At 42.5% G+C, this 12,669-nt stretch overlaps 2 protein-coding genes and 1 long non-coding RNA gene across 4 annotated transcripts; 2 read left to right on the forward strand and 1 right to left on the reverse strand.

Annotated features, from left to right (window-relative positions):
- Positions 1-20: 20 nt before the first annotated feature.
- Positions 21-1,822, reverse strand: LOC119731291. Its single transcript, XR_005271445.1, has 2 exons — positions 1,610-1,822; positions 21-188 (listed from the first exon to the last, which is right to left on the reverse strand). It is a non-coding gene; the product is annotated as an uncharacterized LOC119731291 (long non-coding RNA).
- Positions 1,823-3,822: 2,000 nt separating this feature from the next.
- On the forward strand, positions 3,823-11,045 carry LOC119731290. Of its 2 annotated transcripts, none has more exons than XR_005271444.1 (2): positions 3,823-10,676; positions 10,959-11,045. XR_005271444.1 is itself a non-coding variant. In XM_038204427.1 (2 exons), the coding sequence occupies exon 2, from the start codon at positions 4,552-4,554 to the stop codon at positions 8,008-8,010; it is 3,459 nt and encodes a 1,152-aa protein (XP_038060355.1). In that variant the 5' UTR covers positions 3,823-4,075; positions 4,360-4,551; the 3' UTR covers positions 8,011-11,045. The 2 variants fall into 2 exon arrangements, 1 of the variants encoding a protein (XP_038060355.1); XM_038204427.1 differs by having other exon boundaries at positions 3,823-4,075; positions 4,360-11,045.
- LOC119731400 lies at positions 8,224-9,600 on the forward strand. The gene has a single exon (XM_038204571.1). It carries the CDS (start codon positions 8,224-8,226, stop codon positions 9,598-9,600), a length of 1,377 nt encoding a protein of 458 aa, XP_038060499.1.
- Positions 11,046-12,669: the final 1,624 nt, after the last annotated feature.

Genomic DNA, 12,669 nt, shown 5'->3' on the forward strand with positions numbered 1-12,669 from the left:
ACTGCATAGCGTTCATTGTCTTTGAACTTGTAGAGCCACTGTGCGATGTACTCAATTGGGTCCATGGGCCGTTTCTCAGCAACTTCAGCCAAGGCGCTGGTCAAGCAAATGCCCAAGTTCCGCTTCAGATATTCTGTGTCCATGATGTACTTCAGAGATGGGCTTTAGGTTTCCAACTTTTTTTTTATCTGCATGAGAAGGATTTGTCACAGAAAAAAACTGAGTGAAAGGTATTTATATAAAGGTTTATTTTCTTCTAATAAGCCTTTTTGCTATTTCAACTACATGTGCACACAACAAGAGTTTAGGGTTTTTTTCTGCAAGATAAAAACAGCAGATGAATGTGCACACAAGTATGTGTGGGACATGGTAACCGAATCTGCATTCTGCAATTTTTCATCTAATCAAAAAGAAGATGGAAAGTTTTGTTCGCACAAACGTTGAATAAACAAAACATTTAAAACCAAGGTGCCGTAAAAGAATTCAAAAAACAAGAACTTTTATTTTATTTTTACATGTAGCTGCTATGATTTGCACGCGTGTGGAGAACTGTTTAGGCCTAAAAAAAAGTAATAAATTTTTTTTTCTTTTTGATGCGCTGTACCTAACACTAACAATACCTGAGCCACACTAGTGGAGCTAGGTAGTCAGGTAAGGGTTGGCTCATAAGTCCGACGCCTCATAGGTCCGACGCCTTATAAGTCCGACAAAATCACATCCCCCAACCAAATAAAGGCCCATAAGTCTGACGCCTCATAGGTCCGACGCCTCATAAGTCCGACGCCTCATAGCTCCGACACCTCATAGCTCCATCGCCTCATAGATTCAACGCCTCGTACTCTGCATTTTTCCGACGTCGGACATATGAGGCATCGGACTTATGAGGCGTCGGACCTATGAGGCAGAATAAATAAATGTTATGCCTCATAAGTCCGACGCCTCTTAAGTCCAAAATTTCGGACTTATGAGGCGTCGGACCTATGAGGCATCGGACTTATGAGGCTCAATACTTTATACTATGAGAATCCCAAAACTTAAGATATTGAAAACATGCAATACAAACTAGATAGGCATATTTATAGATACTAAGATAGATAGATAGATAGATATTTATTTCCATGTTGTCAATTTGTATAAGGCCTAAATACAAGTTCGTAATAAAATACAAATAAATAATATTTAAATTGGATAGTGGGAAATACAATTATAGTAGTAGGCCTATTAAGGAAAAGAATATTTAGGCCTAAGTATTTCCTAACACTTGGCTTCACTCTCACTCTCAGTTGCAAAATATTCAACAAAAGTCTCCTTAAATAATTGAATTTAGACTTCAAGCTTGGTTGGTGAAATATTGAGGACGTTGTCTTTGCCTCTTGGAAATTTTAGAGAATATCGTCAGCCAAAGAGAGTGGGTAAAGTTGGCCTGATTTCGTTTTGCATGTTTTCAGCACTCAGCCATTGCAATGAATCAGCACTCATTCAATAATCATATGTTTCCAAATAGGCCTAATTAATAATTATTCTCAAAATGACAAACAGCTACCACTACCAGGCTACTGTCAGTGTCAGGACTACTGTAGCCATCCCTACAATTTACAAATTGGGTTACCTCGATAGAACTATGGGGTGAACAACAACTGGCAGTGTCACTAGATTATACTTGAATGAAGTGAACGACCAACTCGCTAGCTTCCTGTATAAATTGTATACAAAACTGGTACCGTACACAATGAACTATGCATTGGACGTACGTCCACGGCCGGCCACACAGCTGCTTGAGTGCACGTGTGCACAAAGGTCGTTGCCAAGCATGTGTTTACAACTTCGGTATGACAAATTTAAAGAAACAAATCAAATGGAGTGTATTATTACCTAAAACAACGTCAAATAGTTACATTAAAATACGTAACTCCAAAATATTTACACATTTGACACAAAAAAATGGATTGAATTTTAAAATAATGGAACATTTCAGTATTTCTTGGTTCTCAGTTTAGAACGAGTATTGTCCTGATTAGACTGGCTACCTGTCCGTCCGTAGTCGCTCGCTGTGCTTGCCGCGCACTCGCCCTCTGCTCTGGGTGCGTTCGTTTAGCTCACCCGGGTCGACACGGGTAAAGGCAGACGGGTCAGCCACACGACAGCCGGGCTGGCTATCGCTAATCGAACAACCGCTGGTCATTACGATCCTCACGTGACGTCCTTAGCCGTGGCCGTAGCCACTGAGAAAGCGCCCGTTTCGGATTGGGTCTTATTTTGAGATTTACTGCTTTTGCAAAACTCAAAAACGTTGGGCTGAAATTATAGCCTCAAAAGTCAAAATGATTATCGTCAGACCCCTAAAAGCTGCGCGCTCCTATTTCTGCGCACTCGCCTTTAAGTTATATTTTGCAAGGTATGCATCCTAACAAAATATATATACTTTTCACTGGTATCGTTGATGCACGAACTTTAACCAGCAGCCGAAAAAATGTGGAAATTGATGGCTTTCTCTGGAATTCAGGCAAAATATGAAAACAATCTGCTTTTGACAGCTAACTACAAATGCAGGCATGCAGATGCTTCCGGGCCTGCAGAACTTGAAGTCGAAAATATGACCGTACGGTGACTTTTATTGGTCTACCACTGTCGTCAGTATTATAGTTAAGATGTCATAGATAAGACTTTGCACAGGTTTTACAGGGGTGTATAAAACTTACAGTGCAACCAAAAAGACACTTCTTATATTATTTTGGATTTTTTGGTCAAAACTTTTAAAATCTGACATCTTGAAAATTGTCTCTGTTGATTGGGATGATCAGAATAACAATATTATTGGGATCTACATTATTTTAATAGATGAATATTAATTTAAAAAATTATTTATGTAAATATGTAAATAAAGACCTTTGTAATTATTCAACCATTAGGATATTGACATTTAATCTTGAAATTATGAACGTGTATTGGCATTGGAAAAAAAGAAAGGAAAAAGAAAGAAAATATGTTTGAAAAGCTCTAAGTTGTTTAAAAAAATGTTTATATCGAGTTACATGGTCCAGACAGCACAGATTTTGGATGAAGCATCCAAAACTGCATGCTTTGGAATTCCCTGGTTGTCGCCACAAATGAGATTTCGCTTTGTTAATCGGTATGGTGGATGATTGTAAGCCAACAATGTAAGTTTCGTTGAGGCGGAAAAGAGTGGTTGCTTTGCTACCTTTATACCTGGTTGCAAAGCCTAGTGCGCAGAAATAGGAGGATCGTCCAGAATACCTTTAGACTTGAAGTCAACTTTTAAGTCCACTTGAGATTTCTGCTGTCCGGCCGCCATTGTCCGTTTCTAGGGAATGAACACATGCGTGACGTACTGCCACCAGTGAGACTCTGCTCCACGGGCAGGGTCTGTGGCTGACCCGGGTCTGTGGCTGGTACGTCAGACGGCGCTATAGGATCTTTGGTCAGAGCTAATCGAACGGCAGGGGTGCTGACCCGGTGTCAAACCGGGTGAGCTAAACGAACGCACGTGTACGTAAACTGCATGCAGCTGCATGCCACGTTTAAAAAAAAAAAAATAGGCGCTCGCTTCAAGTTTTATCAAGCAGACTCGTTCCCAGTCCCTCAAGTTCTGGAGTAGAGAAGCAGCAATCATAAACAGATGATGGCCACTTTTCGGCTGCCTAAAAAACAATCGACTTTTTTCAGCTACGTGAAAGCATAGAATGGAAACTTCGAAAACGTTCGATCTGATTTTCTGCTCAACAGTAGCAGATGGGGGAGCCTTTAGTCAAGGCCACGCGGCTACCCGGGCACGTGCCGCACCCTTAATGCCGGTGTCATATGAAAATCAGGCTCGTATGAAAATCGGACTCTTTTTCCCTTTTATTGGTTAAACCTGTTGGGTCAGAATGTTTCGTTTGTGTAATATGCTAATTAGGTTAACTTGTTGTGTATCTGTATTCTTCGTCAAGAGAGGGCGCTATTGCACACCACCCTAAAACAAGTCAGTTGGGTTAAAACGTTTAGATAACGTCAAACTTTTCATGTCAACGTCACTTTTCGTCACGCAATTTGTTGTTTTGGACAGCCCAAAGTCGTAAGTTTAATAATTTCTAAATCCTTTTATATGATTGTAAGACATATATAGAACATGGCCATCTAGATATTTGTGGGATAAAAGTAATATTTCTGGGTTAATTTATTGGGGAAACTTTGTGTAAAAGTGTCATGTAAAAATGTGTGCATATAGACTTTAATATACAACATTACATGGGATTCGCACATGTCTACAGCTAATTTACCACTAACTGGACATTTGTAATATTGTTTTTGTGTATCAATCCTGATTTGTATTTGTTATTCTTTGTTTTGTTTATGTAGATTAAACCGTGTTACGTGTTACGTGCTTCATGCTTCATGTTTCGTGTCTACGTGATTAAAGATGCGAGTATACTGTTGCTGATACATGATTGTGTACTAGTCATTCGTCATTAAGTCAAGTTCACTGGAACTTTTAAGTGCCATCCTTTACATGAGTTTAATGACTGGGCTTTATAAGATTTGGACATTGTCATGAGTACTACTGAGACAGGAACGTCACGTCACGGTGAAAGCCGTTCAGCATCGGAGCATGGGGCCACATCAGACACCGGTGGACATGATGACCTCATTCGTCCACAAGATTCTGTGAGTCAATGCAGGTCAAAGGTCAGCAGGACATCAACATCAGTGACCGGTGCCAGAGTGAAAGCAGCTGCCAGAAAGGTTGCTTTAGAAGCAGAAGCGGCCATGTTGCATCAGCTGCAAGCCCTTGAAGACGAAGAGTTAAAGCTTCATCAAAGAAAGAGACACTTGGCCCTGCAAACAAAGTTGGCTATGGCAGAAGCGGAGGAGGCTGTGTATGCACTTAACGACAGCAATGAACATTGCGATACCTTCTCAGTACACGCATCAAACAACAGTGAAGTGCAGATTGCGACACCCCCACAGAGTACACCTGAAGTAGTGGATACATCTCCAGCATGTCAAACCACGAAGTTGGAGTTCGACGGAATGAAGGAACCAGATACGAAGCCAGAGGCTGAGACGACAGTGGATCCAAACAAGACATCAGAACCGGACAAGACAGTGGATCCAGTCAAGACAGCAGAACCTGACAGCGCGCACAAGAACAGTGAAACAACGGTTCTTGAGCTGGTGCAGCAGGGTCAAAAGCAGCAACAACGGCTGCTTGAGGTGATACAGCTGCCGAAAGCAGAACTTTTGACATACGATGGAGATCCCTTGCAGTATTGGGCATTCATAAGATCCTTTGAGAACAGTGTGGACAACTCCAATTTGGAGGACAGTGCTAAGTTGATTCGGTTGTTACAGTACTGTACTGGTAAGGCAAAGAAAGTGATACAGTGTTGTTCTGTGATGCAGCCACTTGAAGGGTATAAGAGGGCTAAGGCCTTGCTTAAGGAAAGGTTTGGTAACAATTACACGATTGCTGAAGCTTGGGTGAACAAGCTAACTGAGGGTAGTAGTATTAGCCCACATGACAAGAAAGCACTAAGAGAGTATGCAGATGATCTGAAAACCTGTAGGGAGACCCTTAATGCCATGGGTTACATTCAGGAAGTAAATACTCAGACAGTGTTGGTTACTTTGATTGAGAAACTGCCAAGTTACCTCCGTAACCGATGGATCAAGCAGGTTAGGGTAATTAGAAAGAAAAACGACAGGTCACCCCAAATAGGGGATTTAGTAGAATTTGTAGAAGACGCAGCTGAAGAAGCTAACGATCCTGTATATGGTGCATTGAGTAAGCCAAAGGACAGATATGTTGTAACAAACAAGAATGTTCCGAAGTCCTCTGTAAGTCGTTATAGCAAAGGTAGTTACACCATGATGACAAATGCCAAACCTGGTAACATGACATGTGTATTGTGTAACGGTAGTCACACCTTGTTTGGGTGTACAGAGTTTAAGAGTAAGAAACCAGAAGACAGATTTGAATTTGCTAGGGCAACAAAACTGTGCTATAACTGTTTGAGACCTGGGCATATGTCAAATTCATGTACCTTAAACCGAGTTTGCTCTGTTGCAGGGTGTGGAAAAAAGCATACTAAATTCTTGCACCGGATTAAAACCATCCCCGTAGGTCAGTTTACCCCAAGAACTGAGGTCACGACGGCACCAGCAGAACCAGCGGCATCAGTGCAAAGTGGTTTCACCGACACAGAGGTTGACACGAGCTGTAATGTCACAGGGGTCGGCGTGATGGGAGTTGCGTTGCCCATTGTTCCAGTCAAGGTCAAGGCCAAGGGTAGTGGTGTTTGCATCGACACATATGCGCTCTTGGACAGTGGGTCCACGAGCACCTTCTGCACAGAAGAGTTGGCGAAGCGACTGAAACTCTGCGGTCAACAGCAGCAATTGTCTCTCACAACGTTGGCAGGGGCAAACGTGCAAACAGCGACAACTGTCATCAGTTTGACAGTTAGCGGTATCGACTGCAAACAACCAGTTGAACTTCCGTTGGTGTATACAAGACGTGAGCTCCCTATCCATGATGCCAACCTGGCCAAGCAAGAGGACATTGAAAAATGGCCTCACTTGCAAGGTCTCAAGCTGCCACAGGTTGACAAAGGTCGAGTACAGCTTTTGATTGGGCAAGATGTTCCAGAAGCACTGATGCCATTAGAAGTCAAGAAGGGTGAGAGGAATGCCCCATATGCGACAAGAACAGAGCTCGGATGGTCGCTGAATGGACCACTGGGAATGGCGAACAAGCACACAGCCACATCCAACTTCATTGCCGCCGACGACAGTTTAGAGAGACAACTTAAGATGTTCTGGAAGTTGGACACGACTGATTCCATTCATGATGACACCAAGGGGATGTCGGTGAAGGACAAGCAGGCTATTGCGATATGGGAAGAAAGTGTTCGTCTCACAGATGGGCACTACGAGTTGGCTATCCCATTTAAGAATTATCCTCCGCACTTGGTTGATAATCGCACTGTTGCGGAACGACGTCTTTTTTCGTTGGGCAAGCGGCTACAGAGAGACACACTACTGCACGCTAAGTACACTGAAGGCATGCAGGATCTCATCAACAACGGTTATGGAGAAAGTGTTCCAGAAGAGGAAGTTCATCCCTCAAACAGCACCGTGTGGTATCTCCCACATCACCTGGTGTACCATCCGAAGAAGCCTGACAAGGTTTGCATAGTATTCGACTGTGCGTCTAAGCATGTTGGAACATCACTCAACGACGAGGTGCTAAGTGGACCAGATTTGACCAACAAGCTGTTGGGGGTACTCTTGAGGTTTCGGCAAGAGACAGTGGCACTTATGGCTGATGTCCAAGCCATGTTCCATCAGGTCAAAGTCACTCATGAAGAGCGAGATGTCTTGAGATATCTGTGGTGGTCTGATGGTGACAGCTCTCGACAGCCGAGTGTGTATAGGATGACTGTACACCCCTTCGGTGGTACATGGAGTCCAAGCTGTTGCACCTTCGCTCTGCAACGTACCGCTGAAGATAATCGAGCAGACTTCCAACCTGACACAGTTGACACAGTCATGCGTAATTTTTATGTAGATGACTGTTTGAAATCTGTCGCCAGTGAAGAGAAAGGAATTCAGCTGGCACAGGAACTCCGTAGTCTTCTTGCTAGAGGAGGTTTTAGGTTGACAAAGTGGGTAAGCAGCAACCCACAAGTTCTTGCGTCCATCCCCATCGAAGAGAGAGTGAAGGATGTCAAGGAGCTCGATCTGAACTACGAGGCATTACCGACCGAGAGCGCTCTCGGAATGCAGTGGGATGTTGAACTGGACTGTTTTGGCTATAAAATCAGTCCCAGCGACAAGCCATTGACAAGAAGAGGAATACTTAGTGTCTGCAGTTCTATCTATGATCCACATGGGTTTGTGAGTCCGTTCACTCTGAGGGCCAAGGTTATCATACAGGATCTATGCCGAAGAAAGCTGGGCTGGGATGAGTCACTTCCATCAGAGCACCTCAACAGTTGGCAACAGTAGAAACAAGAACTACCCGAGATAGAACAGTTTAGGGTGAATAGGAGTATCAAGCCCTATGGTTTTGGAGAGGTAGTCAAATACCAACTGCACCATTTCTCGGATGCATCAGAAGTAGCTTACGGAGCGACAACTTATTTGCATATGACAAACTCGGAAGGCGACAAGCGGTCTTGCCTTCTTTTGGCCAAGTCTCATCTAGCCCCCCTGAAAAAGATGACTATACCAAGGTTGGAATTGATGGGTGCCACACTCTCCATCAAACTTGATGCGATGGTTCGTAGAGAGTTAGATGTGTCATTAGAGGATTCAGTATTTTGGACAGACAGCACCATAGTACTGCAGTATGTGAAGAATGAGGAGCGACGGTTTCTCACATTCGTGGCAAATAGAGTTGCAGTTATCCATAGCGGGTCATCACCCAGTCAATGGCATCATGTTGTGTCTAGGCTTAATCCAGCCGATGATGTTTCAAGAGGACAAACAGCTGAGGAGCTGCTTACTAACAAGCGATGGCTCTATGGACCCGACTTCCTTTGCCTGGAAGATAGTGAATGGCCAAAATCGCCAAGCCTGAGAGATCTACCAGATGAAGATCCAGAGATAAAGCCAGACAAGGAGGTGGTTACTGTATGTGCTGTAAACAAGATGGAACAGGTCGATGTGGTAGACAGGTTGTTGAAGAGGCATTCCTCATGGCATAGATTGAAGAAGAATGTGGCGTGGTTGCTGCAGGTAAAAAACTACTTGCGAGCCAAGGCAAGGAAGCAACCGACAGTAGACATGCAGAAGCTACTGGCCGTAGATGAGATGACGAGAGCAGAGGATGCTATCATTTTGTATATCCAGAGAGAGTCCTTTTGTGAAGAGTTGAAGTTCCTCCAGAAGGACAAGGTAGACTCCAGAAGGTCAAAGGACTACATCAAGAAGACAAGTCCTTTATACAAGCTTGACCCAGTGTTGTCCGCTGATGGTATCATAAGGATTGGTGGTCGTCTGAAGAACGCTCCAGTAGACGAGGGAGTGAAACGTCCGGCCGTGTTGCCTAAAGATCACCATGTAGTCACTCTGATTGTCAGACAATTCCATCAAGAATCGGGACACTCTGGAAGAGAGCACGTACTTTCCCTATTGCGTCAAAGATATTGGTTGATCAAGGCCAGGTCTACAGTCCGCAGTATTTTGCGTGATTGTTTTGGGTGTAGACGTCAATCAGCCACACCAGTCGAGCAAAAGATGGCAGATCTGCCATCTGACAGGGTCACGCCAAACAAGCCACCATTCAGTTTTGTTGGAGTGGATTGTTTTGGTCCGTTCATGGTTAAACCAGGTCGAAGCTTGGTCAAACGCTATGGGTGTATCTTTACCTGTCTAGTTGTTCGAGCCGTTCATATTGAAGTCCTACATACCATGGAAGCGGATTCTTTCATCAACACGTTACAACGGTTCATGTGTCGACGTGGAGAGCCGGAAGAGATCAGGTCCGATAACTGGTCCAACTTTGTGGGCGCCGAGAGAGAGCTTAGAGAAGCTACACAGTCCCTAGATCAGCAGAAGGTCAATGAGTTCCTCCTTCAGAAAGGGGTGAAGTGAAAATTTAATCCCCCTACGGCATCGCATATGGGCGGAGTCTGGAAAAGGCAGATTAGGACCACGCGAAAGCTGATGAATTCTCTCATGAAAGAGCAAACCATGTACGACGAGAGTTTGTCTACACTTATGTGTCTGGTTGAGTCTATCATTGGAAGGCCGATAACTACAGTGTCAGATGATGTGAATGACCTAGAGCCGCTAACTCCCAATCACTTACTTCTGCTTCGTGCAGGGCATGTCCTGCCACCTGGGGTATTCGACAAAAAAGATATGTATGGAAAGAGGAGATGGAGGCAGGTACAATAATTGGCCTATCTTTTTTGGAGAAGATGGATTCGGGAGTACCTTCCTATGCTGCAAGAAAGACAGAAATGGTTTGAGCCAAAGAGGAATATCCAGGTTGGAGACTTGGTGCTTGTCGTTGATAGTGACTTGCCAAGAAGTAAATGGCTTCTAGGACGAGTTGTTGAAACACATCAGGGAGGGGACCAGCTAGTCAGATCAGCCAAGGTGAAGACAATGTCATCTACCTTGATGAGACCAGTCCAGAAACTTTGTCTTCTGGAAACAGTAGAAAGATCTGAAACATAAATTGGTTGTTGGCCTCTACAAGTGTTTTTGTTTGTTTTATATTGTGTTTTCCAGTACATGTAGTTCCAAAGGTTAGAGTGTGTAGTACAAATAGCTGATGATTCATATGATTAGATCCAGAAGCTTTTCTTTTGTGTGTGTATAACTTGTGTTATGATGTATAATTGAAAACCCTAAACCACCAGTGGAAGTCAACTTAAAGGGGCACTCACATTCTCCCTTATTTTTTGTATGATTTAGGTAAATGCCATTTTGGGGTTGGTTGTGACATTTAAGGGGTCGGGATGTTGGGTCAGAATGTTTCGTTTGTGTAATATGCTAATTAGGTTAACTTTTTGTGTATCTGTATTCTTCGTCAAGAGAGGGCGCTATTGCACACCACCCTGAAACAAGTCAGTTGGGTTAAAACGTTTAGATAACGTCAAACTTTTCATGTCAACGTCACTTTTCGTCACGCAATTTGTTGTTTTGGACAGCCCAAAGTCGTTAGTTTAATAATTTCTAAATCCTTATATGATTGTAAGACATATATAGAACATGGCCATCTAGATATTTGTGGGATAAAAGTAATATTTCTGGGTTAATTTATTGGGGAAACTTTGTGTAAAAGTGTCATGTAAAAATAAGTGCATATAGACTTTAATATACAACATTACATGGGATTCGCACATGTCTACAGCTAATTTACCACTAACTGGACATTTGTAATATTGTTTTTGTGTATCAATCCTGATTTGTATTTGTTATTCTTTGTTTTGTTTATGTAGATTAAACCGTGTTACGTGTTACGTGCTTCATGCTTCATGTTTCGTGTCTACGTGATTAAAGATGCGAGTATACTGTTGCTGATACATGATTGTGTACTAGTCATTCGTCATTAAGTCAAGTTCACTGGAACTTTTAAGTGCCATCTTTTACAAAACCCTCTCACGTGACCGGTCCCTCTCCTAATTATCTATGCATAAGCATGCGCAATATCACCAATAGTCCGTATTTCATAAAACTAAATTGGTTCTTTACAGAAACGACACTTCCCCGAATAACTTATTTTTGTTTGCATTTTCTTTTCATTGTTAATAACATTCCCATTTCAGATCTTCCACACCACACAAAAAAAGCTTATCAAAGGGTCCATGAGATTAGTTTTTTCTTAGGAACACATTTTTGTCACTTTCCACTCCTCTTAAATATGTGAAAACTATTTGACATCCCTTTTTGTTTCGCCTGAACTTTGAAAGAGACTATGCAATCACTTTGTCTTTCCGTATAAATGTAGTATGTATGTTTGTATGTATGTAGTATGAATTTGTGTGTATATCTGTGGTATTTTGGTTAAAGTTTCGTAACATTGGCCTTATTTCCACAGTTGAAGTCCAACTGAAACCATACTGGAATCATAGATGCAACATGGAAACCTGCATATGATAATGATGTCAAAGGTCACATACCAAGGTCAAAGGTCAACTGAGGTCAAGTTGTAAAATAGGCTGAATATGTAAAATGGGTCTCATTGATGACAAATTGAAGACCAAGAGGAACCAAACTTGGGTAGTTTATGCAACATGCCAACCTTCATATGATAATGATGTCAAAGGTCACATACCAAGGTCAAATGTCATCTGAGGTCAAGTTGTAAAATAGGCTGGAACCAAACTCATTGCAACCTTCATACTGATAAGTCACTTTATAAAGATAATCGTAAAAGCAGGCGAGACGCATGGTTCGAGAACCATGCATCTTGTTGGTTAATTTAATTCAGAGGTGCACTTCTTTAAACATTTAAGAATGTGCCATGCTTTTCCGGACATTTGGGGGTGATATTTACGGAGCTCTGGAAGTGGCATCTGACTTGTTCATATACTGACTTATTTTATCTCAGGATTACGACAAAATACAGGCAAGATGACGACATCCTGAGATAATTTGTTAGGGGATGACGACATCCTCAAAGTAGGATGACGACATCTCGTCATAATTTAATATGGCATGACGACATCCTGAAAATAGGATGACGACATCTTAAGACAATCTCTTCTGGCACGATGACATCCTGAGATAGTTTATTAGGGGATGACGACATCCTGAAAATAGGATGACGACATCCTGAAAATAGGATGACGACATCCCGAGATAATTTATTAGGATGTGACGACATCCTGAAAGTAGGATGAGGACATCCTGAGATATCACGAGGTGCATTGAATCCATCTTGGAAGCGCACATGACCTCTCATCATCAAATAAATACCATGAATATACAGCGATATGATAAATGTTATACAAGCCGCATGTCCACCTGTGCGTTTTCAAGATGGCTTCAATGCACCTCGTGATAAATTATGTCGTGATGTCGTCATCCTGCTTCCAGTTTAGCGTCATCCCATAACAAATTATCTCAGGATGTCGTCATCCTACTTTCAGAATGTCGTCATCCCATAACAAATTATCTCAGGATGTCGTCATCCTACTTTCAGAATGT

Source organism: Patiria miniata, unplaced genomic scaffold (genome assembly GCF_015706575.1).
Source record: "Patiria miniata isolate m_02_andy unplaced genomic scaffold, ASM1570657v1 HiC_scaffold_23, whole genome shotgun sequence".
Taxonomy (NCBI): Eukaryota; Metazoa; Echinodermata; class Asteroidea; order Valvatida; family Asterinidae; genus Patiria; species Patiria miniata.